Source organism: Cheilinus undulatus, linkage group 2, assembly GCF_018320785.1.
Source record: "Cheilinus undulatus linkage group 2, ASM1832078v1, whole genome shotgun sequence".
In the NCBI taxonomy this organism is placed as follows: domain Eukaryota; kingdom Metazoa; phylum Chordata; class Actinopteri; order Labriformes; family Labridae; genus Cheilinus; species Cheilinus undulatus.
In genome coordinates, this window is record NC_054866.1 from 17,100,385 (window position 1) to 17,128,236 (window position 27,852).

General features: G+C 37.0%; 1 protein-coding gene across 2 annotated transcripts; it reads right to left on the reverse strand.

The window, feature by feature from the left end:
- Positions 1-277: 277 nt before the first annotated feature.
- poldip2 (polymerase (DNA-directed), delta interacting protein 2) lies at positions 278-27,836 on the reverse strand. 2 transcript variants are annotated; one of them, XM_041803045.1, is made up of 11 exons: positions 27,611-27,836; positions 13,386-13,461; positions 12,289-12,386; positions 12,081-12,180; positions 10,219-10,294; positions 9,841-9,948; positions 8,705-8,841; positions 8,500-8,526; positions 8,224-8,349; positions 7,861-7,940; positions 278-3,914 (listed from the first exon to the last, which is right to left on the reverse strand). In XM_041803045.1, exons 1-11 carry the CDS (start codon positions 27,793-27,795, stop codon positions 3,800-3,802), a joined length of 1,128 nt encoding a protein of 375 aa, XP_041658979.1. In that variant the 5' UTR covers positions 27,796-27,836; the 3' UTR covers positions 278-3,799. The 2 variants fall into 2 exon arrangements, with proteins under 2 accessions (XP_041658979.1, XP_041658970.1); XM_041803036.1 differs by having other exon boundaries at positions 13,386-13,467.
- Positions 27,837-27,852: the final 16 nt, after the last annotated feature.

The window sequence follows — 27,852 nt, forward strand, 5'->3', positions numbered from 1 at the left end:
ATGTATAAACATATATAAAATACAAATGTATGAAATATATATATATATGTATATATATATATATATATATATATGTGTGTGTGTGTATATATATATATATATATATGTGTGTGTGTGTATATATATATATATATATATATATATATATATATATTAGGAGGAAAACACTTTACAGTAAAGCTTAAATAAGTAAGTGTCTTATCCTAATTGCTGAATGTCACCAGCTAAAAAAAAAAACAACAAAAAAAAAAAAAAGAAATTGGGACCAGTTCACAAATAAAGTTTAGCCAATTATCCAAGGAATGTGATAAAACACATTCACTTCAATAATCACTTTTTAATGAAATAACTAGACGACATCTTCAGCTTTACAGAAATATATCATGTGCCAGACATTATTCTCAGAATCATGGCCAGAATGCTAAAATTGACTCAATTCCCTGTATACACCTTTTGGCCTGGAATGAGAGTTGTGTGGTCTTTGTCTTTTTTTTTTTTTTTTTTATTTCTTTAAATTGTTTATTTGAAAAAAATGTTGGCCTTGTGTATTTTCTACTGCACTTCTGGCTTTGTTCTGTTTTTTACTGCTGTAAGCAAATCATTGGTTTCGAAGTGTAGTTTGGTCTTCTGCTAAGGAGGAAACTGAAAGGGTCATGCATTTAAATGCAAGTTGATTGAACATTCCTTCACCACAATTTAATTTAATTTAAACACTGAATGCAGGTTTGCATTTTTATTTCCTGAAATGTGCTTAAAACCAGTCAATTGTATCCACAAAATAAAATGGAAATGAGTTTATCAGGACTTTAAGCTGAAATGAGATCACTTTACATCCTCCATTTACATGGAGCCAAAGATGTAAGCTGACTGTACTGCCCTCTGGTGGTGGCTGTATGACATTAATGAACCAATGAAGATGGCACTCACATACATATATTGCCCTATATGACATAAATTAAACATAATGGGAAAACTTAAATTATAGAAGCAGTAGCACATTACAGTTGAGGATGTTTGTTATCTCAGCCTTCTTGCTCTTTAAAAGCTTAAATGAACAGATGACACTAGTATAAATTTTGAATGGATCATAATTAGTTCATATTTTTTTACACTTTTAAACTACTAGTGTTTCAAATTAATAGAATATGTTGTTTTAATTACTGACAGTACTGAAAAACAACAAAGCTTTAAAAGAACTTCAGATCTGCAGTTGTATCTTCAAACACAAAGATGGCACAACTGAAAAAGAGAGAGCATGCCAAATAATGCCAATGTATTTGTCATTTTGACAGTGTGCAGCAGTTTGCATTATTTTGGTCCTTAAAGGCATGAAATAACCCAATATTGGCTATGCGCTGCCTAGGACCTCTACTTTTGATGCCCTGGTGGGACAGGGGCTGACATAGTTTGATTTTAATTGAATTATATCAAAGTTTAAAGATCTGGTATGACAATCCCACTAGAGGCAGCCACATGACATTTCAAAAGCATGCACAAGACATGTTGACATTTATTTTTCAAAAGGTATATTTATTAGTTTAGCCTTTAATTACATCTCTATTTACAGTAGTCTTTCAACCATCATAGTTTCTTCAAATCACTTATCAAAACACAGATGTTTGTTTCTCTTCCAGGCATTTTCAGAGAAATTTTAGGCTCATAACATTTGTTATCACAGGAGTTTGAAAAGTCAAGCAGTCAGCCTTAATGAAATACACCTGTCATGTTTGTATGTGCAGGATGAAGACTTCATTCTGGGCTTTAAAAAAAAAAAAGAAAAAAGAGTGGACTGCAGAAAGTCAGACATTTCATACATTCACACATGCAGAAGCACACTCACTCCTCTCCTGTGAGCCACAACACTGACTGCCAACCGCTTTGTTTAATTACTAAATGGTGTGCTGCATTTGTTGTTTGCAGACAACTAAGATCCACTCCCTGACTCTTTTGCAACAAAGGAGTGGGTATTTTTGGCCAAACAGTTCACCGCTTTTAAAATTACTCAGCCTCCCTTCACTTTATTTTCAGTTTGATCTTTTACTACATTGAAACACAGTGGGTTGAATTTAAGAGAGAAGTATTTTTTTATATCCAACAGGAGCAAAATCCCATAAAAATTATCTGAAATATTTACAAATATTAAAATCACAAGGTAAACATCCCTGTGTCATAACTTAAGGGGGTAACCTTTTATGAAAAATTTCTAATTCAAGTAGAGAGCAGTCAAGGTGTAGAAAGGGATCTGATGGTTGAATATGTCTGTATCTTACAGATTTCATGGCTGATGCGTCTTTTTTCTGGCAATAACAGCATCATAAAGACAAATAAAGCCTCCCACAGTGATTAAACAGGCGTATGAGAGATCTGTCACAGGAAGAAATCAAGAATTAGCAATAAGCCTGTTCTGACCAAGACACATTTAAATATGCTGCCTTTAATGACCGGCAACTGAGGAAGCAAGAATGAAAGCATATGGGAAAAACGGAAGGAGACAAGTCGCAATTAATGTAGTAGCGTCTCACTTTAACGTTGTTGCATTTGAATAAAAGCTGGTGGAAGAAGTGAACCTTTTTCCCCTTTAACATTACCTTCGGTGCAACTTTAACAACAATGTACAAGACATCAGGGAGAACTGGTGAAGTTAACAGATGCTCCATAAGTTGATCATTTTTTAAACCTTATTTTGTGCACAATACAGATACAATACAGAAGCCTCTGAGTGACTTGTAGGAGATCTTTTATCCTTCATTCCCTTGGATTCATAAAAAGAGTTGGTCGTTTTGAAACAATATCTAGGAGGGGATTATTAGTTGTACTTAAATGGACATATCTTTTTGCAGATATTAATTACAGCTAGATGGTAGATACAGTTAGATGGCTGCTGGTGAGACTGTGTTACAGCTCTTTTGCAATGCATAAAGACATTTTAACTGAATAAGAGCCACCCGGACTCCTGTGAATTATCATTACAAAGTGTCAAAAGAAATCATGTTAAAATTAGTATTACTTTTTCCTTCTCTGTATTTTTCTGTGCAAATACAGTCTGCTCTTAACACTGAAGAGTTTTTTCCTCTTGAGTGGCTGGAAACATTCATTCCTTTCACTGTGCTTCAATGTTGTAAAAAGAAAAAGATAACTTTATCTGCACTGTAAAAGGCCCAGACATCAATCTCATTCCTTTCTCACAAGTGCCCCACAGAGGTCTGACTGATTCATAAACTATTACAGAGTAGAATTTGAATTAAAAAGTAAACATAACATTTAAAAAGTCCTGGATGAAAGTTATGTTTTCAGAAATTCAAAGGAGAACCTCATCAGGGGAGGAAGAGTCAAAGTAATGGCTTTGTGTTTCCAGCTGATGCTTCAGCGTGAAGCTCAGCCAGTTGTTGATGCGTTTTTCATGATTTCAGAGCTCAGCAGGAAAAACTCCCTGACTAGAAACATCCTGCTCGATATTTCAGCTATGGATGCACAACATGTGCAGCTCAGCGTGGAAACATTATCCCCTCCTCCCTGCCTCCTGATGTTCTTCCACCTGACTGAGCACGTCTCTTCAAAGTCAACATGTAGTGAAGACGCTTTAACTGACTACCCTATATGATTTACTCAAAGACATACTGCTGTTGTGTGCACTCAGGAAAGGAAATTTGGGCCTGATTGGAGATGATTGTTAAATATTCCCTTTGCATAACCTGACTGACACTTGTCTTATGCTGAAGGCTGAGACATTAGGATGATTGTAGAAGACCCAGCCAGGACTGAGAATACATCCTTGCAGGTGGGAGGCGACTACTTGTGTTTAAAATGTGTAACCAGCAGGGGGTGCTTTGTCGTCTTTGTTGCTCTCCAGGGAGAAAGGGGGAATGCGAACGTCAAAGTGGGAACCGTCAGTCCTCTCAATACGAAATGTCCCCCTGAAAAACAAAGAATAAAAAGAAATGTAAAGATCTTTAGAATTTGACACTTTCAGACCACATGCTTTAAACAATACAACATCTGTTATGTTTGCATTTGGCAATCCTGAAAAACACCAATCTTGAATATGAAAAATAGAAAAAGAGTCATATTTTCAGCCCATTAATGCCACTACTGAGGGGGGAGATAGATGAGCCCAATTCATAGTGTTGTTTAAAGCTGTGATATTTATGTCCTATGATGTTTCCTCTTCACTATCAATGAAGGTGTAAATTGGGACAAGGTGGTCCCCCTCTGGGCCCCTTTTGGAGGTAGTAACAGGAAAAAACAGGATCAGCAAAGCCAGCAGTAGAGCACAGCGCTGTGTGATTGTGTGCATCTGTGGAGCTCAAACCATGCCATGTTCTGCTCTCTTGTCTTCCTGCAATGCCAAAACGCACTATGAATTGACATGTTATATCACGGCATTACAGTATCAGTATCAATATGGCACTTTTGTGGAAATGCACTGTGAAAACACCTAGAGAGAGAGAGAGTGCAGTGGTGGGTGGTCGACACTGACATCAAGCTGCCTTCCCACCAGTTGGTCTTGTTTGGTCTAGCAAAGTTTGGTATGTGAGTTTTCATTATCAGGAAGAAAAAAAAAGGAACAATACATGGGAGCTCTGATGAGAAGCACAACTTAGAGCAACACAAAAGTGACGACACAGGAGGTTAAACTTACTTTTTATGTTGTGTGTTAGTGTTTTTGTCTCATGTACTTGTAGTCAAGTGCTACCTCCTAATATACTTTCTAACGTACAAAGTAGAGAGTAAGCGAATAAAGACATTAATGTTTAACAGAGGTTAAGCTCTGAAGAAGTTAGAAACACAACACCTCTGCATAAACGTGCAGGAAGGTGCCGGCTGTATTATCTATTTATTACTGCTGAAGCTGCACTACTTCTGCTTGCTGCATGTCTCTGCTCTGCCCTACGTCATTGCCACTACAACACTCACTGACAGAGCTGGTGTCATGATTCTATTACAATTATCAGGCCAACAATTCAATTTGATATCACGATGCATCACGACTCATCCAATGCGTACTCCAACTGCACATGGCTCCTTTAAATTAATTAAGGCAAGCAGTCTGATTTACTCCCTGTGACAATGTAAAATTCTTTACAAAATAAAGCTATTCTTTTTAAATAATTTAAGGTTTATACCACAGCTACACTAAATTAACAGCAGTGATAATTACCAAAATCATTTTTTATGTTTCTGCAATGGTTAATACACCAATATGTAGAAGCTCTTTAACCCAAATGATATTTTGAATGCTAACATGTAATTATTATTGTTATCTATGAATTTTCAAATTTACTGATTCACAAAAAACTATAGTAAAGCACATTATTATTTCTTGATTAATATGCCAAATTATAGTTTTTTACTTGCATTCCTGAAAAATTTGGTTTAGTGGTTGAATGTTATGCTTGATTAATTTCTGACTTTTCAGAGAAGCCCAGTGAGCCGGCTCAAATTTGGGTAGCTGAGACTGGTACTTACAAAATGCGCCAAGAAAAAGGCAGGAAACCAAAGTTAAGTGAAGCAGATGTTAGACACCTCAAGATTTGAAGTACTAGAGACAGAAGGAAGACCACTGTTGATCTTCAGGCAGAGATGAATGCTTCTAGATCAGAGTCTGAGAAAGTCTCCAGAATGACCATAAGCAGATGACTGACGGAACAAGGCTTAAAGGGAAGAATAGCTGCTAAGAAGCCATTATTGAGGCCTGCAAACATCCAGAAATGCCTCAGATTTGCCAGGGAGCACAAACACTGGACTGTTGATGACTGAGAAGAAGGTACTCTGGACGGACGAGTCCAAGTTTGAACTCTTTGGTCAGCATCGTCGTGTTTATGTCCGCAGAAAAGCTGGAGAATGTTTTGATGCCAGATGCATTGCACCCACAGTGAAACACGGTGGAGATTCTATTATGGTATGGGGTTCCATTTGTGGATACGGCGTGGGCAAATTAGTGAAAATGGACGGTATCATGAACAAGAACGTCTACCACAACATCTCAGTGCATCATGGAATCCCTTCTGGACTGAATCTGATTGGTCGTGGGTTCATATACCAACAAGACAATGACCCCAAGCTTACTTCCAAGCTGTGCAGAGACTATTTGACCAAGAAAAAGGAATCTGGAGTACTGGAACTGATGGACTGGCCAAGTCAAAGTCTGGCACAAAAGTTTACAGCTAGAAACTATTTGGAACTCAATAACTAAAGAGACTGTGGAAAAGTACATAAAAACAATGGCAGCAAGAATGCAAGCTGTTATCAAGGCCAAAGAAGGCTATACAAAATATGAAGTTTTTTGGTTATTATGTATGAAAAAGGACTATTTGGTTGTTTCAGTTTTTTATTTGCCAAATAAATAATAACATTTTTAGTTTTAAACAAGTTTTTGAAAGATTTCTAAAATATTTATGTTTGCTGTTTTTATGACAGGTGGTCTAATAAATTGGTTAAGCACTGTACATACAATTCTTATTTGAAGTAAAAGGTTTGCATCAATCAAATATTCAGTCAGCTTTTGAAGAATGCAGATTGAAATAGGCTTGATACTGAAAGTATAAATAAAGATGTAGTTGTTTCTTTTTCGTTTTACTTTATAGGTTGACAGTTTGCCTCAAGTCTTATAACTGTATTCACTCATTAAAAGGATTTATGTATCGATTTAACCTAAAGCAGCTTTAAGAAAACATTGTTGGCACGTTGTTAGGAAGTGTTTCACTGTTGTGGGATAATAATCATATTGGGCTCTTAGTTCATTTTTTTTCTGTGTCATCGTAAGTCATGTCTACTTCACAGTTGTGTGTTTTGTCTCATATTTATGTTCAGCATTACGGCATTGAGCAATCGCAACAGTATTGAAAAATACGAGAGAGCGGTTTTAAACTGTTGGTGGGGAAAACGAACATATAGTCTGCCCATCCTGGATAAAAACGTATTTTTCACTGTCTTCTTTTTTGCAATTCTCTTAGACTTGCTCAATGTCTTTGCACTCTGCTGAGTGTAGTGCAAGCTGGCCTACAAGTGCAGGGAGGTTTTCTGGAGTGATGCTCTAGCAAGGTAATAACACAGGAGTTGGTTGGTTGAGTAGTATCCCAAGTGAATACTACTACTGCAAGGACACAGGAAGCTGCACCATTTAAAACAGACTACCATTGAAATGCATTCAAAGAAGCCCAGCAAGAAGAGAAACTGGTTTTTATTTGAGTATTTATGGTAGGTCCAGCTGCAAACGATGCCGAAACGTCTGCTCCCTGATGCATCGTGGGAATGATTTTCAGCGCTACCACTAACTGTCCTCATACATCCACTGCAAGTAAATTTTGTGAAATCCCACAATATTTCACAAAGATGCATGTTACATTATTCTTTCCCAGAAAGATAGGGTGTCCTGACTGACTGAGTTGCAGTGAGACAAGTTTTTCCCTAAGTCCAGTTCTGCAGAGTGACAACTGTGAGCTTCACATCACTGCAGAAATACTGACACCCATAAAACGTCCTTAATAAGTATATTATAATCTTTTCTGTGTTTTTTTTTTTTTTTTTTTTAAGATTTATTTTTGGGCTTTTTCATGCCTTTATTAGAGAGAGGACAGGGGACAGAGTCGGAAACAGGGAAGAGAGCAGAGAGAGACATGCAGGAAAGTGCCATGGGCTGGACCCGGGTCGCCTGCATACATGGTGCACGCCTTAACCACTCGACTACTGGCGCGCCCCCTTCTCTGCATTTTAATATAATCAGTGGTATGGAAAATTTTATTATGTGACCCTTTCAAAAGGGCATGTTGGCAAACAACAAAATAACCAGTTATTGGTGCCCACAGGGTCATTTTTTATATGAAATATGAATTAATTAGTAGAAATGTTGGAGGGACTTACCACATGTGGCCACTGGGGGCTTGTAAAGACACATGGCTGCTGTACTGAAAGGCTGGCTGCTCTTTAGACAACACCGGCTCCTGTGACATAACAACACAGCATTGTTTGTGAAGCCTCTTTATGATCTACAGATGCAAGTAAGACCATTAGAAAGAAGATCATTATTCCTATCTAATTACTTTTCTATGCATGTTACCAATGGGGCTGATTATCAGCAGCAGTCTGAAAGCTTTGGCTTGTTAAACTGCATACCAAAATGTAAACAGAGCCATCAGACAGCCATATCACAGCAAAGATACCTCCAGTCAGGACCGGAGACCAGGATGGTCACAGTCCTGTTTGCTGTATTTGTGTTGTACTAACCCTGCCGACAACTCCACGTCCTCTGACTGTCTCCAGAGTTCCTGACAGGCTGAAGATCCTCCAGTGCCTCTCTCTAAGCTGCACAACTTCGTTACCCATGTTCTCCAGACGGATGCAGTACCGCCACTGGGTAGAAGAAAACACAAATTCACTGAGCAAGTCCACTGGCAGACACATGGTTAAATGTCCCCATAGAATACTGAAGTATCACTACTGAAGCAGCTGCTAAAATCCTTAATGTGATTGTCCTTACAGACTCCCCATAGAAATACTCACCCAATAAACATGGGAGTTCTGAGCCTCCTGTGAACAAGAGAAAAACTTTCAGTTTTTAAATAGACCACAGGGCCAACTAGATAAAGGAGCTGAAGTGTTCCAAAATTACTTCAAAGCAGCACACACAAACTCCAAGAAGCAGTTTCACATTTCTTCAGTTTTAAGATGGTTTTATTTTACTACTAGAGTCAGGCTGCTCATTTACCCTCATGCCCATGTAGAAGGGGATGACAGTGACACGGATGTTCTCAGTGGTCTCCCTGTGGACGTCCGACAGCTCCAACCAGGGGTGGTTCTTCTCCTGCCACGCCTTCAGGGTGTCTCTGGCTGTGAATGGAGGAGCTACAGGGGAGAAAAAACACCACAGTTTCACTTGGTTTGTATATGTAATATGAACCAAGGATGTAGCTATACATCTGTGGAATGTAATAATCTGGGGCTTTAAAGTCCCTACATTAAAGTGAATACCTTGATGCTGTGTTATAAAGACTGTGCTGTAGTCATGTCTTGTGCTCTATTTTAATGGGATATGTCCCAATTATTGATCTCAGTGAAACTTTAGGATGGAATCTGATTTCACAGACACAAACCACACTGGAACTCATAAGACACACCAAGGAAAGACTCAGTAATGGTCTTGAACATAGTGGCTCAAAAGTCAGTCAGGTTAACTGAGGCAGAGTTATGCTGCCAATTTTTACATTATGGTTGCATCATTTTATCTACCATCCAAAATCAATAAACTAGTGGACGATCAAGACCTGTATCCTACCCTGTAGGTACAGTTCTGTCAAAGAGACAGAGTAGACAACAGAAACACAAATGATAAATTAAGGTTTTGCCTTGGCATGTACAAGAAAGAGTGGGTGGGAAACAGACAGGAATAAGGAAATGCATGATTTTACTTAGCGATGCTAAAAACACCAAATTTCCTTGTCCTATTCATTGTGACTGTATTGTCATTATTCTAAATATTTTATATAAACAAAGTTTGTTCTTCAAAGTCTTTCCCTCAAAATTTGTCTTAGGATAGTGGGTCGTCTTATAATCAGATTCATCTTATATTTTTGCCAATATGGGAAGAAAATCTTATACTATCCACGTCATCCAGTGTGAAACACAATGAGAGAACAATATGTCTATACAGGGGTTCGTTTCTTATAACTTAAAGCAAATGTATCATTTGGAATGAATCCTATTTTGTAGCATGAAATCAAAGAGCTAATACCATAATCAAACGAGAAATGTAGTTGCCATTAAGAAAAGAAAATTAGTGACCTATATGAGTCTCGTTAATGTCTGAGTACACAATAATACTAAATGCTGTAGTAGAATGATTACATTTAGCAGGGTTGTACATTAGGAAGCGCTCAAACAGCTCGTGCTGGATGGGGGCTTGCTCCGCAGAGTTATAGGGCAGGATGTCTTCATGGCTCACATAGTCCAGACCTGGAGGGAAAAAAGAGGCGCGTCACAAAGAGATGAACATGCACAAGTAAAACCACCCCAGATGTGATGTGATAGATTCTGTCAGTATTTTTACATGCACAGTTACTCACTCTATTTTTCTCATCTATTTATCCTTTATTGAGCTAAACTGCTAAAAACTTTGAATAGTCAGAGCTAAATGAGATGCCTGAACTTGACCTAAACCAGACTCTCCAGTCAATATACAGTGCCAACACAACAGTCAGAGTAAGTATGTACATGTCTGAATACCTGGGATGGCGTACAGAGCTCTGCTGTCATCATGGTTGGCCAGAAACGTCACTGCCTCTGTCTGGGACCGCTGGGACTGTCAAACACAAACAATAGTTACTAACCACCACAGCTTAATTCACCACACCACAGTGGGGGTTTGTTTCCCTAACATATAAAACACATCTTGTACAGTCTGCTTACAAGTGTATTTGATTTGGGTTTAAAAAGGTGTACTATTGCCTTTATAAAAGCTGTACAACATTAACAATACTCCCACATGACTGATTCAGTGAAATGAAATGAGGAATTCCAAATCTTCATCAAGGGGGCAACTGGACTTGACTGAGGTTCTTGAAGAGGTTTCATCTCCCCTCCAAAAAGCTTCATCAGTTCCAAAGTGACTAGGGCCAGAGCTAGGATTCATAGCCTCTGTTGACCATGCACATGCTAACAGCAGCCTCTACAGAGTCTATGGATTCATCAGGAACCTCAATAAGGTTTAGTTCCCCCCTTGACAAGAATTTGGGTAACCATGACCTGGATGAATGAGAACCTACAAGGACAAAGGAGGAATTAATTTTTCTGTCTGTGTGTGAATAACAAGCACAATGTCAAGACATTATTTTTGGCAACATGATGGTAGCTCATTGTTGATTGTCAGTCGGTGTACAGAAAAGCATCATTGTGGGATCTAATCTGCTGACTGGGTTTCAGTCTCTCACAAAGAACAAAATAAAAACCAAGACAATCTGGCACTTTAAGTGGTAAATAACAGAGTGTATGAAACAGACACAAAATATGTGAACCAGTTAGCTGCTTCTGAACCACGTTAGACTGTGGAAACAGCAGAGACGCAAAATAAAGAAATAGTAATGCTGCTGCAGTCAGTTAAACAATTTTAATAATGAATTAATTATTTATATTAGTGTGGATTATTACTACTATATTAAGGACTGTTCAATATGAGGTTGTCAAAACTTTTGATACTTCCATACTTTTTCATCACTACTTGTTTTAAATAATGCTTATTTTTGGTCAAAAGTACTGAAAGTACCCATGTCTTAAGGACTGAAAAAAGATATTTTAACCCAAAGATGCTGAAAGCAGACAGAGACAAACAGTGATGGTTGATTTAATGATTGCAAGCACCGGTCTCCTGTTGCTAAAATAGACAGAGAGAAGACTATTTCTGATAGTTTCACAGCTTTCACAGGCTGGAGAAGTAAAAACACATCAACACCTCTGCACAGACATTAAGTAACATTCAGAATTTTGATTGACTGATGCTGAATATGCTCCTGGTCCCTAAAAGTTTCCCTTTTCCCAATCTGCAAAGTGATGAGAGCTTCACAACCCTGCACAAGCACTTACATCCATACAATGGCCTAAGAAAGAAAGACTCGCCAAACGACATCTGTTCCAAATTTTTCCTCATCACAAAGCTGAATTTTGATTTGGCATTCAGCTTTTTGGCATTGTCCAACTACATTTAGTTTAACTTTGGAGAATTTGCATCCTACTAGAAAAATCATAAATAGAAATATATTTTTAGATTAAAGAAAACAATTGCTGCTGGAGTATATTGGCAAGGTGGTTCTTAAAAATGTGGACCTGTTTTTACATACAGAAGTGCAAAAAGCATGTGTGTGGTTTGGAGTTTTGTTATCATGGCCACCTAATAACTGAATCTACTGATGTTGCAAAAAGTTGATACGATGATGTGTTGTTGTTTTAAACTTCAAGTAATTATTAATGTAGTTTACTGATTTACTGTTATCAGGTAAGCTAATATCTTTAACTAATTAATGATTGAAGTTTAATTTCGATTAGCTATGCCTGCCTCTGATTATATATCGGGATGTAAAAAGACAGATCCTTACTATGTGAGGGCAATCCCTGGTGTCAATCAGGACTTGATAGTAGGTGTGGGTCTTCCCCTTCACCTCTTTGGAGCCATGAGCTCCAGGGGGCTCAGGTTTACTGAAAGACAAATGAGAGAAAAACAAAGTCTGTACTCAAAGTTTCACCTACTGACCATGAAAACCAGGTCCTGTGTGGTGCATTCTGCAGCCTCAGGTGGACGTTTACCTGTCAGACATGGGAGGGGTGATGTCTCTGTCGTAGAGTCGGGCATGCCAGGGGAACAAAACAATGCCTCTGTATCCGAAAACACTGTGGAGAAAGAGCTGAGGAGAGCACAACAACAAGTGTGTGGTTACAATCATTCATGTCTATGAGAGCAGAAATTAGATGGGATTACAGACACTTGACTGGATCATGAAAATGTTCAATCAAAACAACATAAAGTGATCAAGATATTACAGATAAAAACAAAGCAGATTGTGAGAACAGCACAATAAAATTCTAATATTTTAGGCTCTGCACCCAGGGTTCCTACCCACTCTTAAAAATCTGATTATAGACTTCTTAACTGGGAAAAATCTATACCACCTTTTATGCTGCAGATATAAAGGCAGGTACATGACTGAATATTCTGATAACATGTACTGTTTATGACATGTCAAATAGTTTAGGACAAAGACATTTCTGGTCATTAACACCCAAATTTTATGATTTATGTCATGCCTCTATTTTATCAAAATGTTGTATACTGGAATTTATCATAACACATTTTAGCAGGTGTGTAAAGCTGGTTCTGAACAGTTTGATTATTAAAAAAGGAAAAATAATACATTATTTTAAAATGTTAATAATTTTAATATGCAAAAAGAATGGTTAAAATATAATACATTTTGCATGAAAATAAAAACTGGATAAAGACACGTCTTAGTCAAAGTGTCATCTAAAATCTAAGAAGTAAGAATCAGACTTTAAGACTCCAATTTAGAACTTTTCAAGGATTTGCAGGAACCCTATACATCATCTGTTAGTCAACTGAAAATTTGATCTCAATTATTGAATTATTTAATCTTTTAAGGTTTAATCTTTTTAACAGGACAGTGTGCAGTGTCATTGATTATTTACAAAAATAAAAAGATGGCTGTACCAGATTAAGTGTAAAGCTAATTTCCATCTGTAGTTCTCACATTTAAGACATTTTATTGTTTTAAATGTCAATGTCACCACCTGAACTGAGCTCAGTAATGCAACAATCACTGCGCTCATTGCATCAGGTCAACCATCAACAAGAGAGCAGGGTGTTGTGATTAAAAATGTGTCCTTACCTGTCCCGTTTCATATTTTCCGTGTTGCTTCACAGCCTCAAACACCCCAACTGTCTCCAAAATCTTCCCTTCAGGCCTGTTCCTGCCAAAAACAGGCAACACAATAACAAACTGTACCATAACTACAGTATATGTTTACACAATTTTGAGTTAATTTTGCTCTTTTTTTGTGAAGAGAGACCTAATAACACTAAAATTGCAATACTAATAAAATGAGGTCAGTAGATAAAAAGAAATGTGCAATGTGAGATTAAGTTGTTCAGTTACAAAAAGTTGCTAGTGCTTCTTAACTTTTCAGTGTCTATGCAGTTCTGCATGTTTTACAGAATAAATGCTTTTGCGAAATGTCTCTCCTGAATTAAGAATAAATCCAAAAAGCTGTTTTGCACTATTGAATTGGCACTAATTAATCAGAGGGTATTAAAAGCTGGCTTGCGATTCATCTGACTTTGTCAAAATGATGCGAAAGCCTGCCAGAAATACTCAAGCCTCCATCCAAACGTTAAAACATGTTAATACTGGGTTTAAAGTCTGTGTTTGTTGTTTGCATAAACCAAATGTTTTTAATTAGCTAAGACAGATGAGGCTTTTCCTATTTGTTTATTGTTGATGCTCAAATTGCAGCAACAATAAAAATGGGCCTCATTCACTGGCATTGATGGATGGACTGTTTTTTAATTCAACATATAAAATCACAACAAAGGCAGTGGAAGAAAAAAGAGAAAAGGAAATGAACAAGAAAAATACAATAACTTCCATCTGCAACAATTATGAAAATGAGTATGAAGTACAAATTCACAGAATCTTTATTATCATCCCATGATTTTTTGTTGCATCTGAAGATATAAATACTGTAGTATGTGGCTTCAGTTAACATGTCTTATCTCACATAACCCAATACAAATAAACATCAAATAAACAAGACTCTCTCCCTTGTTGAGATCAAAACATCCTGGCATATGCATAAATGCAAACAGCCCATAAGAAGAGCCTCAGAGAAATCCCACAGCTGTGAAGAGAAAATGCTTCAGGATTTTACTTCTATAGAGACGATTTACATTCATCCCTATAGGAGGAAAATATCCTGCATCGTAATCTCAATCACAACTTTGACAAGATTAAATAAAACACCTCGACTTGTCAGATGTCAACAAATAGGAACATTATTCAACCTAATCTCCATGCCTTTACACCACACACACATTTACAGTACATTTTAGCACCGACAACAACAGCTGGTCACTTCAAATAAATAACACGCATACTTGTATTCTCCCTGCTAGCTAATCTTCACTACAGACATGAAGAGTGGGGATTAATAGAGGTGGATATATAAAGAGGGGGATTTATTAAACACACTGGAGGTTGGTTCAGGTTATTTTCTTATTAATTTTATCGTATTGCACAAGAATTATCACAAGCTAACCTGATTTTATTCTGAGGAATATGCTCCAACTGATATTGCATTTTTTGTCTGTTACAGCATCTGTATCCCACATGTGAATCACTTCACTTTACAGATATAATGTGACCTCACAACCGTACTAAAAATCTATAAAAATATGGCTCTTTGAATTAGTTTGACTACAATATACAGTGCATCACAATACATTTCTTTGTAACCAGCAGAGGGTGCTATCTGCTTAATGCTTATTTTATTCAATGAGAGTAGCTGATGCAATCGCACTTTTGTGTCACTACTTACAGAAAAAAACATGCATTATTATTGCAACTGAAGAACCTCAATTTAAAAACATTACTCATATCTATATGTATAGATATGTATGTATGTATGTATTCTTTGACAAAAAAAAAACAATAATAAGCCTGGACAATTGCATTTCATTCTCTAACTCCCCACAATCTAAATTTTGCAGATGGCTGCATTCATGGCAATGTCAAGGAAATTGCACATCTTTCTGTGAAACTGCTGAATCAGGTGAATCACAATTATTCTAAATATTTAGTACTACAGTTAGCAGTATGATGTTCGCTATCAACAACTAAAAAACGAATAGAAACGAGGTCTTCTTTTCCACTCCAAACATTAGTTATAGGTGGCAGCCATTATAGCCCCTCTGATGAAGTACAGCAGGGCTGTGCACAAAAAAAAAACAATATGGCAATATATCGCCATGTACTCCTTACAAATATGTGCATTGATGCAGATGTTAGAGAATCAGGATGCAAAAACTGTAGTTTTGAAAGATACATCACATGTGATGTGGTCTGCAATATAGCCATTAGGGGGCAACTGAACCCTAACTTGGAATAGATATTAAAAAATGGCAAACTATATCCACAACCAGCAAAACTGTAAGCCAAGATTATGGGAGCATTTCTAATACTTGCAAACTTCATGAAGTTGGGAGTTGGACAGGATATCCAAAATAAGGTAAAATACTATAGCAACACCGCTAATCTCCATCTAAGCAACAAGTCGCTAGCAACAATAGCTAAGACTGTTACACAGGGCCGGTGTGTGCTGTCTCAACCAACACAAAATGACTCATTTCAGTCTGAATTTCTCTTCATTTCTAAATGGGCTCGGAAGATTACTTTTTAAAAAAGACTTGTGCCCTTACAGCGTATTTGATAATAAAAGTTTCAGACCGCTTCTCTGGGGCTATGCGCCACACTATTTCATTCTCACTCATCAGTTCATACCAACTATGGGACCAGAAGAGTCAAACCAGAATATTATTGTTACATTAACATTATTGTCTGTAAATTAATGTTACAGAGCAAGTTATTGAAGGTTTAAAAATTGTTTAGGGATTATTAATAGCACTAGATAAAAGGACATTCAAATTTACTTCTAGGGTCTCTGTGGACTTTTAACTGTGAATTTTAACTGGTTTAAGTTGTGGGATCATTAAAACCATTCCTTTGCCATTGTTCACTACAATAAAAGAACAGCTGTTGTGAAACGCATTACATAGATATTATATCCTAAGGTAATGGGAAATATCCAGTCCTACAGTACAGTGCAGCTTGCTCCTATTTCTGAGCTGATACACGAAAAGAAGAAATATTCCAGTAAAACAAATTCTATTCCAGTAAGGATTTAGGCTCAGGTATCCTGACTGTGTGTGTATTTGCTGATACTGAAACCAACATCTTTGGCTGCACAAGAGGCATTTTTTTATACTGGTTCTGACACAAGAGCAAGGCATAGGAGGCATAGATACAGGTATTTATTGGTTTTCCTGAGGACACTCGGTAGGTTTACATGCATAGTAAAGTTGAGCTAAGGCTATGGCTCTATTAGACAAGGCAATACAACTGTCCTTGTCCCAGTATACATGACAAGTGGGAGACTGTTATTTTTGATGGGAGAAACTGTGCCTCCACAATGGTAGATGGTGATGTGAACTCTTTCAGCTAATTTTTAAGGTAGGAAGCAGTAAACTGGTTATATATCAAATGATGAAAATATCGATAATGTTTACTCTACACTTCACCCAAATGCAATGCATGTCATCCCTCTAGCTTAAGGTGGCCTTACACCTCCAATTTCAAAGTTGGACAAATCTCCAAAGTCGGAATAAAATCATGGGAGTTTTGATAAAATATCAAACACATTTGATATAGTCGTAAGTCTTTAGTCTGGTCTTATGCAAATAGTGTTTTTCAGTGCGTGACCATCATGCATGACCGATGGGACACATTATTCTGAACGTGAGCGTAGATCAGTCTGGAGCTGCTGAATGTCCTCTCAGAACTCAAGAGAATAAAAATCTTTTCTGCTCAGAGCTGCAGTCAAATCCCTGCACCTGTGTGTTTGTGTATGTTGTCTGTCAATTCATCCCAGGATGACACGCCAGGTACGGTAAACCTCCGCTGGGATTTTTAGAGTAAAAGCCCAATCGGTTTGTTTCTGTGGTGAGACTACTTGAGTTTTCATATGGTACTCTTTTTCTGAAGTGTTTCCAGGATAGTTCTTCGATTGTTGCAGTAACATGTAAAGTTATTTTTCTTTCATTTCTACTCGATGTTAATGATTTAAAAATTTGATTATAAGAGATATTAACCTAAATGCAATCTCCATATCCTTCTACATCTTGTTCTCTGCTCAAAAATAGTTGTGAATTTCCACAAGACACATGATGAGAAATAATCTCAAAAGTAACTGTATTCTAGTCTTGCAGTTAGTGACCACCAGTCTTTGCAAAATCTAAGTCTGAGACTAAAAACTCTGCAACTTGCTGACAAATTGTCTTAGAATGTGAGAGGGTCCCAAAAGTCAGTCTTTTTAGAGTCTGTAAAGTTTTACCAAAGTCCTCTGGTGTAAGGCCATGGCAAGGCAAGGTGATGTCTAAGGCCGGCCACACACTACAGGATTTTTAGCCCCAATTTAAGCAAGATTTGCGTCGCCCGACGACCATGGGGGCATATCCCAAGTGGAGCCTCATCACAAACAACTATTTGTCTGAATAATCCTCATGTGTGTGGTGTCAACACGATTGTTTTACTGCTCCAAATCCCATTGTTGCCTCCCACACCCCGAATCGTAAATATGTACAATTCTAGGTCATAATGCCTCTGACAGAGTAGCCCTGGCCTAAGGCAGGCAAAAAAGCAGCTTCCGTAATTCTACGCATTTGAGCATGATCCCAATCACACTAACATTCATGCCAATACAATTCAACCTTTTCTAACTGCATGTAAACGCACTAACTTTTCATAAAGACACAAAGTCTTAGCAGCTTTTTCAACACATTTTAAACAAGAGCTCATTGCCGTTTCTACCCCTGCAACAATCAGAGAAATGTCGATACACTTTGAAGCCACAGATAATCACATCTAAATATAGCCAACCCACATCCAACCCTGCAACCAGCCTCAGCCAACCCCAGTCAACAACTCCCCCTGCCAATAAATCCAAGGACTCTGCTTTCCCTCCACGCTGGAGGAGTGAAGGCAGGTCACTGTGCCAGCGAGCTGGCTTCATGTTAGGAAAGTTTGCAGCAATAGCAGTAAAATGGGAGAGATGGTTACACAATAAAAGGTTACATAAAATCAGAGATATAAGCTGGTGCTAAATCTCTGCTGCTATTTCAACCAGTGAGGGGGCTCTCACCCACCTGAACACCCACCATTACTTCCCTTACAGAGGATATATTTCATAAGCACACTGCTGCTCTCTTTTTATCTAATTTTACTTCTGGTTGATTAAAGCTCCTCTGAGGAGTTCTTATCTGGTTATGAAACTGAAATGAATCTACATGACCTAAGCAAACAAGGCCATCAGGCAGAAGATGACTAGATTCCTTCTACATAGTCATTTTTATTGACTATAGCTAGTGATGTTACACATCTTAATCAAACTTTCTCACCCTTGATGCATTAAAATTATGAGTCAGTTTAACTAAATCATTATGATTTCATGAAAATGGGCTCACAAAGTGGTTGAAGTAGTAACCGAGCCACCCACCACTAGCTGCGGCTGTAGCTCTGGTTAATGGGGTGGTTTTTGACACTCCATTGCCTGGATGTAAACCAGTCACACATTCATATGAACCAAAGAATGTAGGCTGTGTCAGGTTAAACTGTACTGGTAAATTGGAGCAATATACAACAACATTCAGCACAGACATGTGGGCATTAACCTGGAAGGAGCACTGGAGTCTGCTGGTGGTAGCACTCAGTTTAATCAATAGGTAAATTACAGTATCCAACCGAATGCAAGACAACCTTGATTATAACACAACCCTCCTTTTAAACAGTTACTTTTTGTCTTAATTTTAGAGACACTGGGTGACAAATGTTGTTTTTAACAATTTTTGGACTTATTTGAAAGTAATAATGTGCAAATAGTAAATATAAAAAGGAAGGCTGTTAAAATTGTGTTTTCAATATCTTTTACATTAAACTGTCATATTAATACCATTAACAGAATAACAATATAGTAGTTTAGTATTTTTTGCATCATATTCCATGCATTTATGGTAAAGCTCTGTGCAGTTCATCCACTAATTTATTCATCTTTGATGTCTAAAGAATATGGATAAAATTCTGGATTGATAACTACTAAAACTTACATGCTTGTCTAGTCCTACAAATGACAGTTTCAATCTTTGAACAATCTTCCAGCTTATATCCCACCTTACTTGAATCCTACTGTACTTTATTTTCCCTTCTTCTATCGTACTGTGTTGCCGCAATGCTAGAATGTCACCTCTGGGGATCAGTTAAGTCTCATCTTTTTTATTACCTCCGCCAAGGAGGTTATGTTACCGGCAGGATTTGTAGTTTGTTAGTTTGTTTGTTTGTTAGCAACATAACTCAAAAAGTTGTGGACGGATTTTGATGAAATTTTCAGGAAATGTCGGAAATGGCATAAGGAAAAACTGATTAGATGTTGGGAGTGATCTGGATCACCGTCTGGGATCCAGGAATTTTTTAAAGGATTCTGTACTATTGGGAGATAGGGCTAATGGCGGAGGTCTGCGCTCTCCGAGTGCTTTTCTAGTTTCAAGATGAATTTTGGGGCTTTCTTTCCTTTCATTAGAGAAAGGACAGTTGACAGTTGGAAACAGGGATGGGGGGAGAGCCACAGGCCTGATTTGAACCTGAGCTGCCTGCATGCATGGGATTGGCCTAGCACCTAGCACTAGTCTACACCCTCCACCACTACCAGAAAATCACATTTCATGCAGGTCCACAATACACTCAGACATTTGGCTTGTAGACCTCCATAGAAAAACTAGAAATTTCAATTTTCCTGCAGTTTTCTTTAAATTAATCCAGTTATAACTTAGAAAAATTGTCAAACAATGCCCATGGGGTAAGGATAACACTTATTCAAGCTATTTTAAGAAGATAGCGAATTAATTTCGTTTTATCCCATTCCCTAAAGCTCACATTAACACAGCATACCAGAGTTCAACCACTTGATGGATGTCTGTGAGCTGAATGTCTGCGTGTACTGCAGGACTGGATGGAATGTGAATGGCTCATGGAATTGGGGGGTGGGGCTTATAGATAGGCAAATTCAGCAGAAAATCCCCCTGCAATATTTTTCTCCCCAAAAAAGACTCACTTCACAGAAGCTGCATATTAGGCCTGAAGTCAAGTCCTTTTCATACAATCACAATTTACTGCTGCTGGAAAGCTAAAATATCAGTGCATGACTGACTTAATGCTGCAGCATCACAATCCACATTACAATCAAGGCATGTGAAAATGTCGGCAAATTCTGGGCTGAATGACTCAACAATAATCAGCTGTGTGCTGAGTCAACCTAACTGCCCCCATGTTACTAATATTAGCACAAAGTCTGTAAGCTGTGATCACATGACCAGGCTGAGAGAAGCCCAAAAAATGAGCTTGGTCATGATGAGTTTCATTACACAGAGCAGGGCTCGATTAAAGCAAAAACCGCTATCATGTTAATTTTGATTTATGTTGAGATCATGATTAGTAAACTCAACTATTCAATGATTTGTCTAATGATATACATTACTTTTTACAATCACACAATTTCTTAATTATATGTCAGTTTTTGTTTGGCACCAATCACATTTGTTGATACTGAATAAGGCCCACCTACATTTGTGCAGTCTCGAGGAGGCTCAGATAAAGTTTCCCCAAAACTTTGGTGTTTTGGGACCCCTCAGAAAGAACCTCTTTTCAACTATTTTCAGCCACTGACTTGTTATGCACATTCATATTATGTAATTTGAGAGATTATTGATTTGTTTTTTGTGTATAAACAAGTAGTTTTTTGTCATTTCTTACTATTTAGTTTTTTGTGAAAAGATGAGTCATGCTAGATAGTGTAGCGAGCTAATCACTAGTCAATACATGTAGCCCTACTGATAGATACACTGCTTAATGATTAAAAATGGTAAGTACACAAACTAAGTGTTTTCTGATTCATTTTAAATAAATCTTCAAATTAAGACACAAAAAGGGTTTGGGTGGGTGAAATATTTTCAAAAAATGTATTTTTTTTTCCAAGGTGGGCTTAAATGGTACAGTGACCCAAAAAACAGCTAGTGTAAGCTAACTTTGAACAAGAACTCCTTGATAATTCATAAAGTTTGGCAAAAGAGGGATAACTATGATGAGGCTATAGGCATTTCTTTATAATTTGTTTCACTGTGGTGAGAACATATTATCTTTATTTCCCTGGTAGTCACTGTTGAACCATTGAAGCCCAGTGTGTTCCATTCAAGCCCATCTCATGTGTTTCAATAGGAAATAATGAAATTTTGAGGTCTGATAGCTTTTCTCTGTGATCACAGATCACACACTGCCCAGAAGAATTGTTATGTCAGTTAATTTTGTATAATAATTTGTTTACAGTGAGAAAAATGCCAACAAAAAGGAAGATTTACAGCAACTGTCCTAAAACCATCATTGTTACAAGTCAAACATTAAATCCAAGTTCAATAAGATATTGTTGATGCACTGTCATGTCATTTAATACTTTTAAAAACTTTTTTTTTTAATTTTGTCAATATTGAATAAAATTTTGTCAACATTAAATAAAATGTTCAATGAAATGTTAAATACTGAAGCCAATGAAAATTAGTTTTAGGCCTACTTAGTCATGTTTGTGGTGGTTCATTTTTACAAGCCAAACATTAAATCCAAGTTAAAAAAATAAATTGTGTTTAACATGTATAACATGTTATTGCATGGATGTGTTTACTACCTAAAAAAATATAATACATTTCTTATATTTCTGTCAATAAATGTGGTTGTGAACTTATTCGGAACACACGTGGGCTTAAATGGTACTTAGGTACCAATTCAGCCCATGCCAGACTTTTGACTTTATACATAAAATTTCTTTAATTTGTTCTTTAAATATGCATAAGTAAATAAATATACTTTCAAATGAGAGATTAATTCTTAATTTTAACAAATGATCATGTTTATAAACCATCTTTGTATCTATGAAAAATACTTGAATGTAGATTTTGGTGGGCTTAATGGGTACACTTACCCTGATTATAAAGAAAAAAAAATTAAATAAAAACATGACAGTATGCAGCACTAAGGATGGGAATCAAGAACCGGTACCAATTGGTTAAAACCCTCAACATCATTTGCATTATTTTTTAACAAATAATAACTGATAAAATGGACTTACAAAATTTAAGTTGTTACCAGTGAAATCCTATATAGTTTACTTTTTCCAAAAGAAAATTCCAGGAAGTAAATGATAAGGGAATCGACAAAGAATTCAATTGATAGGCAGAATCAATAATGGCATTAGTATCAACAAAATCTTATCAATTCCCATTCTGATGCAGCATAGTAATAATGTGATCTCAATTATCATGAATTTATGATCACAAGAAGCCAAAATCAAAGTTATAATTGAAACTCCATTAAGTGCCCAAATCTAATGCCGAGGTCTTCTTGTTACTTGGTAACATGCTCTGAAATGAAATGCGGGAGTGAGAGATATGGTTGCTGTTTCATTCTGCTCATATTTTAATAAACTGACAAACTATTCAGTTGAAAGTACTTCAGCTTTATTATAAGGTGACACAAAATCAAAAGCTTTATACAGCAACCAAACCAATTTATATTTACCTTTATTCCAAAGAATTAAACCCTGATGCTTTACTGTGTTGAGGAAATCTAACTAGTCTCTACATTGCCAACAATTCATCTATTCAAGAATTCATCAATTCAAGAAAATCACCCTGTTAAAACCATAAATCACAGTATGCAAGATTCATCTATTTTAACAGCAGACTGTTTTGTGTGTCAAAGACTGCTATTATCTGTGGACAAAAAAAGACCATAAATGTAAAGGATCAGGTCTAAGGCCTGAGGTATTGTTCATGCCGGCAGCTCTCTATTCAATACTAATGTGAACATTTTGTTAGAACCCTTTTGTGTGTAAAAACATCCATATATACAAACTGCAGTTATGAGTGAAAAAAACAAACTCTGGTATCTGTAGATGTAAAGTTCTTCAATAAAACCTTCTGCTTGTTTTATTCAGACCGAATTAAACAAATGCTGTTTCGTGCTGTACCTTGCAGGGCTTGACGCTAACTTTTTTCCCAAGGAGCACATGTACTCCTAAGTTGAAAATGTTAGGAGCACATAAAGAAATTAAGGGGCACAATGAAAACTGATCAAATAATGTGTTTTTCGTAATAAACACAATGCAAATAGACATTTAGAAATAAAATTATTTAATGAATTTCATTTCATTCATTCATTTGTATTTAATGAATTTTGTCTTTAATGTTACTAATTTTGGTACTTTAAATTTACTTTAATTTGGCACTTCAGTCAGAGGCGGTGTAAGTGACTAATAGGTTTCATTTTTGCATGTTTTGTATAGTCCGGGGACTCGTCCCTTTTGGAACAGAGAGTGCAACACTGTTGCATTTTCCTTTGGTTTGGTTTGCATTCACATCGCTCTTGGCCAAATGGACCAAACCATCTGAACACCTACAACCTCTGCCCATTAGGGGCGCTGTCGTGACAAACAAATGGCGACCAAGAAGAAAAGCCGTCGTAGAAGAAGACGAAATGGGGACTATATATATTTCATATTTTTATTATAATTTCAAATAGCTCAATGTCATCAAGACCCACTAACTGCCTAATATTTTGCTGTGTGCAAAAATGACTACATACTACTAACAGAGATTATCATAGACTTTAAAGTATGGACCAATGATTTTTCCCCCTTAAGAGTACTGTACAAAGATTATGGAAACCAACAGGTTTGTTTAATTGACAATAAGGAGATAATGATGCACAGCTTAAGACTTTGACTTTACCTAATGGCACCGTGTAAGGCCAGCTGGCAGTGACACTAGAAAGTCACGAGAATCATTTCTATAAATAAAGAAATGATCTTTCAAAAACTAATTTAGCAAGTCTGCAAAAAAATGTATAGAATTAAATAGGATGTAGTTGCTCTGTACTTTGTATGCACATTCTCTTTAGAAATCTAAATAAATATGGAAATATGCATACACAGATCAGTCTTAATCCTCTCACTACACCAGAGTAAGGGCTTCCAGTCATGAATCCTGACAGCAACAGTAAGAAAGACAATGAAAATAAACTTCCTGAAATAGAAATCAAGGTGCCATTGAATGAAAGGGGGACTTGAACAACAAATAAGCTACTGTTTAAACAATGAAGACTGAGTTGAAACACGTAGATTTCCCCGTTCAATAAAGGATTTCTAATTACATCAGAGTGCCTCAGATTTCCAGTTTGGCTGGCATCCACACCATGAACTTTAATTGCAAGTAATCAGGCAAGTCATTGTTTTCTTTGTGCAACAAATGTTGTTTGTTTGCTTCAGCATAAGGACCAAAAACAGAAGAAAAATAAGTGTGATTTCTTCACAAAATGTCCAGGTGCCTGTGTCAGTGATCTCTTCCTACTCAAGCGTAATATTAAAGCAAAGTGTGATCAGTGTTTAAAGCTGTAAAATGTATTGTTTATCCTGATGAACTGGGCCTGAACTGTGACTGATGATGAGAATGTCTGGCTGTGTGATGGCTGTCCAGGCAGGCAGCCATCTGTGTGATGGCAGACAGCTCCGTGCCTCTGTTTACTCCATGTGTCATACAGAACAGTGATCTTTATCAAAAATTAAAATCAAACCCTGAGAAAAAAGCCAATATTTGACAACATTAACAAGACTTTTACTATAGCCCAATGTTGCTTTTCAGTGTTAATTAGATTTCTGTATTAAATGAGCAAGTTGGGATTGAATTCAATCTTCTGTACTTCAAATGTAAAAAGGTGAGAAAAGTCTACTGAAATATTAATCTGGATTTTTCTTTTTGTAAGTATTTTCATATAGAGAGGAGCATGGCTCACTGTGCATGCTTACAGTAAAACTGTTGGTTTTAATGGTAGGATGATGTAGATCAAATGTGCCAGAAATATCAATGTACATACTGGTTTCAACTTACCATCTTTATCAGTAGCCAATCTGCCTGCCTATAAGCAGGCATGGGTCACAGTTTACTGCATGGGTCACAGTTTACTAAGCAGTGTGCACATGAGACAATTGGGTTTGTTTTTACAGATCACATAGTTTTGAATTGAAAGTAGAATATGCCAGTTCCAGGCCTCATTTTGTGTGCATTCAACATATAAATGAGACCCCAGATGACTTCATAACTTCTTTTTAAGATGCTTTTTTTACCCAAATTTGACGTTGAGGTCATGCAGCTCTAAAGATAACAATGTTTAAAATATCCCGTCACTTTGTAATTACATTTATAAAACATAAGCATGACTTGTACGTTTCTAAAATGTCTCAATTTTTGGAGTCCAGATTGTTTAATAATAAATTGAAAAATAAAACATTTCTGACATTCTAGAAACAACACAGCTTTTATTTATTGATAAGTTACCATGAACATGGCAAGAAGAGAATACAAAGGACTAGAAACAAGTACAACCTCATTTCACTGAACATAGATATGAGTTTATAAAAATGTGGTTTTAATACAAATGATTTCACTTGAAAATGGAGGCAGTATTAACTCTCAAACATATTTTCTTAACAGAGGTAAAGGCTGGCCAACAGAACTGATTTATGAACAAAAAAAAATCATGAAAACTGGAGATATAAGGTTTTGGCCTGACGCCAATGATATTTAGGTTTTTACAACTAAGTTTTGTTTTTAACATTCAATTAGATAGTCAGGTGCTGAGGATAATCCTAGCTGTGCTTATTATCTGAGAAAAACAGCACTCTCTTCAGCACTGGTTCTCTACAGCACATTGGTGGGTTGGGACCCAAATCGAATTGCAAAACCATTTTCAGCAGGTTGCAAAAGTGTGCCTGGGAAAAGCTGCGGCAAAAAATCTCTGATGTGGTTTTTGATTTGAAGGATATCTCCCCATCCCTTTGTTCCATTACAAGTCAAACTGAAACATTTTCCATTAAAACAATTTGGTTGTGATTGCGAAACGTAAGAAATTTGGATTGTGATTTGCCATTAAGGAGTTGGTTGTGATGCTAGACCAGTTGAGAAGTACTGTTTTAGAGAGCAATATTTCTCATGTAAAACAATTCTAAAACTACAAAGTAAAACTGTTTGTTCGTTGAGTGACTTGTCTTATTTTACAACATACATTTCTCTAGCTATACATGTTTATTTTTCTACCAGTATGATGCAGACTTGCTACCTTTATAATGCATATTTTCCCTTGCAAAACACTTTCTCATTACAACACATATTGTCTTTCTTCTCTTACTTAATGAGTGTAACAGAGGATTCCTGAATGTGCAGTTTTCCAGTGAAGTGTTGTACAATCATCATGGCAAAGATAATGTATCATGAGGACAGTCTTTCACTTCTCCTTTATTCAATCTTTCAACTCTACATATTAGATCATGTGTTAAATATTTAGCACAGTTGCCTGTGTTCCATTTGAGCCTGCAAAATAAGATATATAAAACAAATTTACACTAGCTTTGTTGACCCTGGCTAACAGTTTGATCAATAATGACAATAGCTAACGGAGTTCAAACATCTAAGACTGATCGATACATCGGATTAGAAGTTCCAGTCCTGCTATACTTTATATCAGCACTCATGGAATGCCATCTATCCAATCAAATGACTTGATCTGAAATAACTGTTGAATAATGGTGAATTTACAACAGTACATTCACGATAGAGAAGGTGTTACAGGCAAACAATAGAGCCAAAATCAAGCACCAAAGTAGCATTGTCAAATATGTGAGGGATTCTGCGATTATGAACATACTTATTAGCCAGACAATAATAAAAACATAGAGGTAGTATCCAACTACTGTGTACCAACATGGTAAATAAACTCTAGGTTACTGTGCCCTACTATAAGAGTGGTATGCTGTCTGTATATTTCATTTAAATAATATTTAACGTAGATTCGTTGGTGATGGATTTTAACATTTGTTAACTGTGTTATAATTTAACCTGGACTGATTTAGCAGGTCTGAGGCAGTCACATCAAACGACGTCAGGTGTTGCTCAACTCATGCTGGCTAGTTACCCAGCTAGCTAAAGGACACCCGCACTTTGCTAACAGCAATAACAGCAAACATTCTTCTAATTGTAACAAAATATGTACCTTATGTTGGCACTACATCGACAAATATCCACACCTAACATCAACTCAGCCTGCGTGTTTAAGGTACCATCTTGGGAAGCTCGTACTTAGCTAAAGTCTTTAGCATGTTAGCATTGCCAGAGGAGGACACTGGCTGCGTCTCTTACCGTGACGACATGAACCTCCTCTGCTGGACACCGCCGGCTAGTCCGCAAGCTCGGCATTGCAGCCTTGGTCTGTAGACCTCAAACCCGCTGCTGTTGTCAACCACGCTTAGTATCCTGTGTGCGTGTTTTTTGTTATATTTACTAACTGTGCTGAGAAATCCTCGTCGCAAAGCACAGGCCGCCATCTTTCCAGGCCTGGCACGCGCTCAGACACGCATTTACACCAGGGCACTTAAGAGACG

Coding starts and splice junctions, on each gene's coding strand:
- poldip2 (XM_041803036.1), bottom strand. CDS start 27,795: ATGGCGGCCTGTGCTTTGCGACGAGGATTTCTCAGCACAGTTAGTAAA. Junction 8,527..8,704: donor CCTTCTACATGGGCATGAGG/GTAAATGAGCAG, acceptor TCTTGTTCACAG/GAGGCTCAGAACTCCCATGT. Junction 3,915..7,860: donor GCCCCCAGTGGCCACATGTG/GTAAGTCCCTCC, acceptor TTTGTTTTTCAG/GGGGACATTTCGTATTGAGA.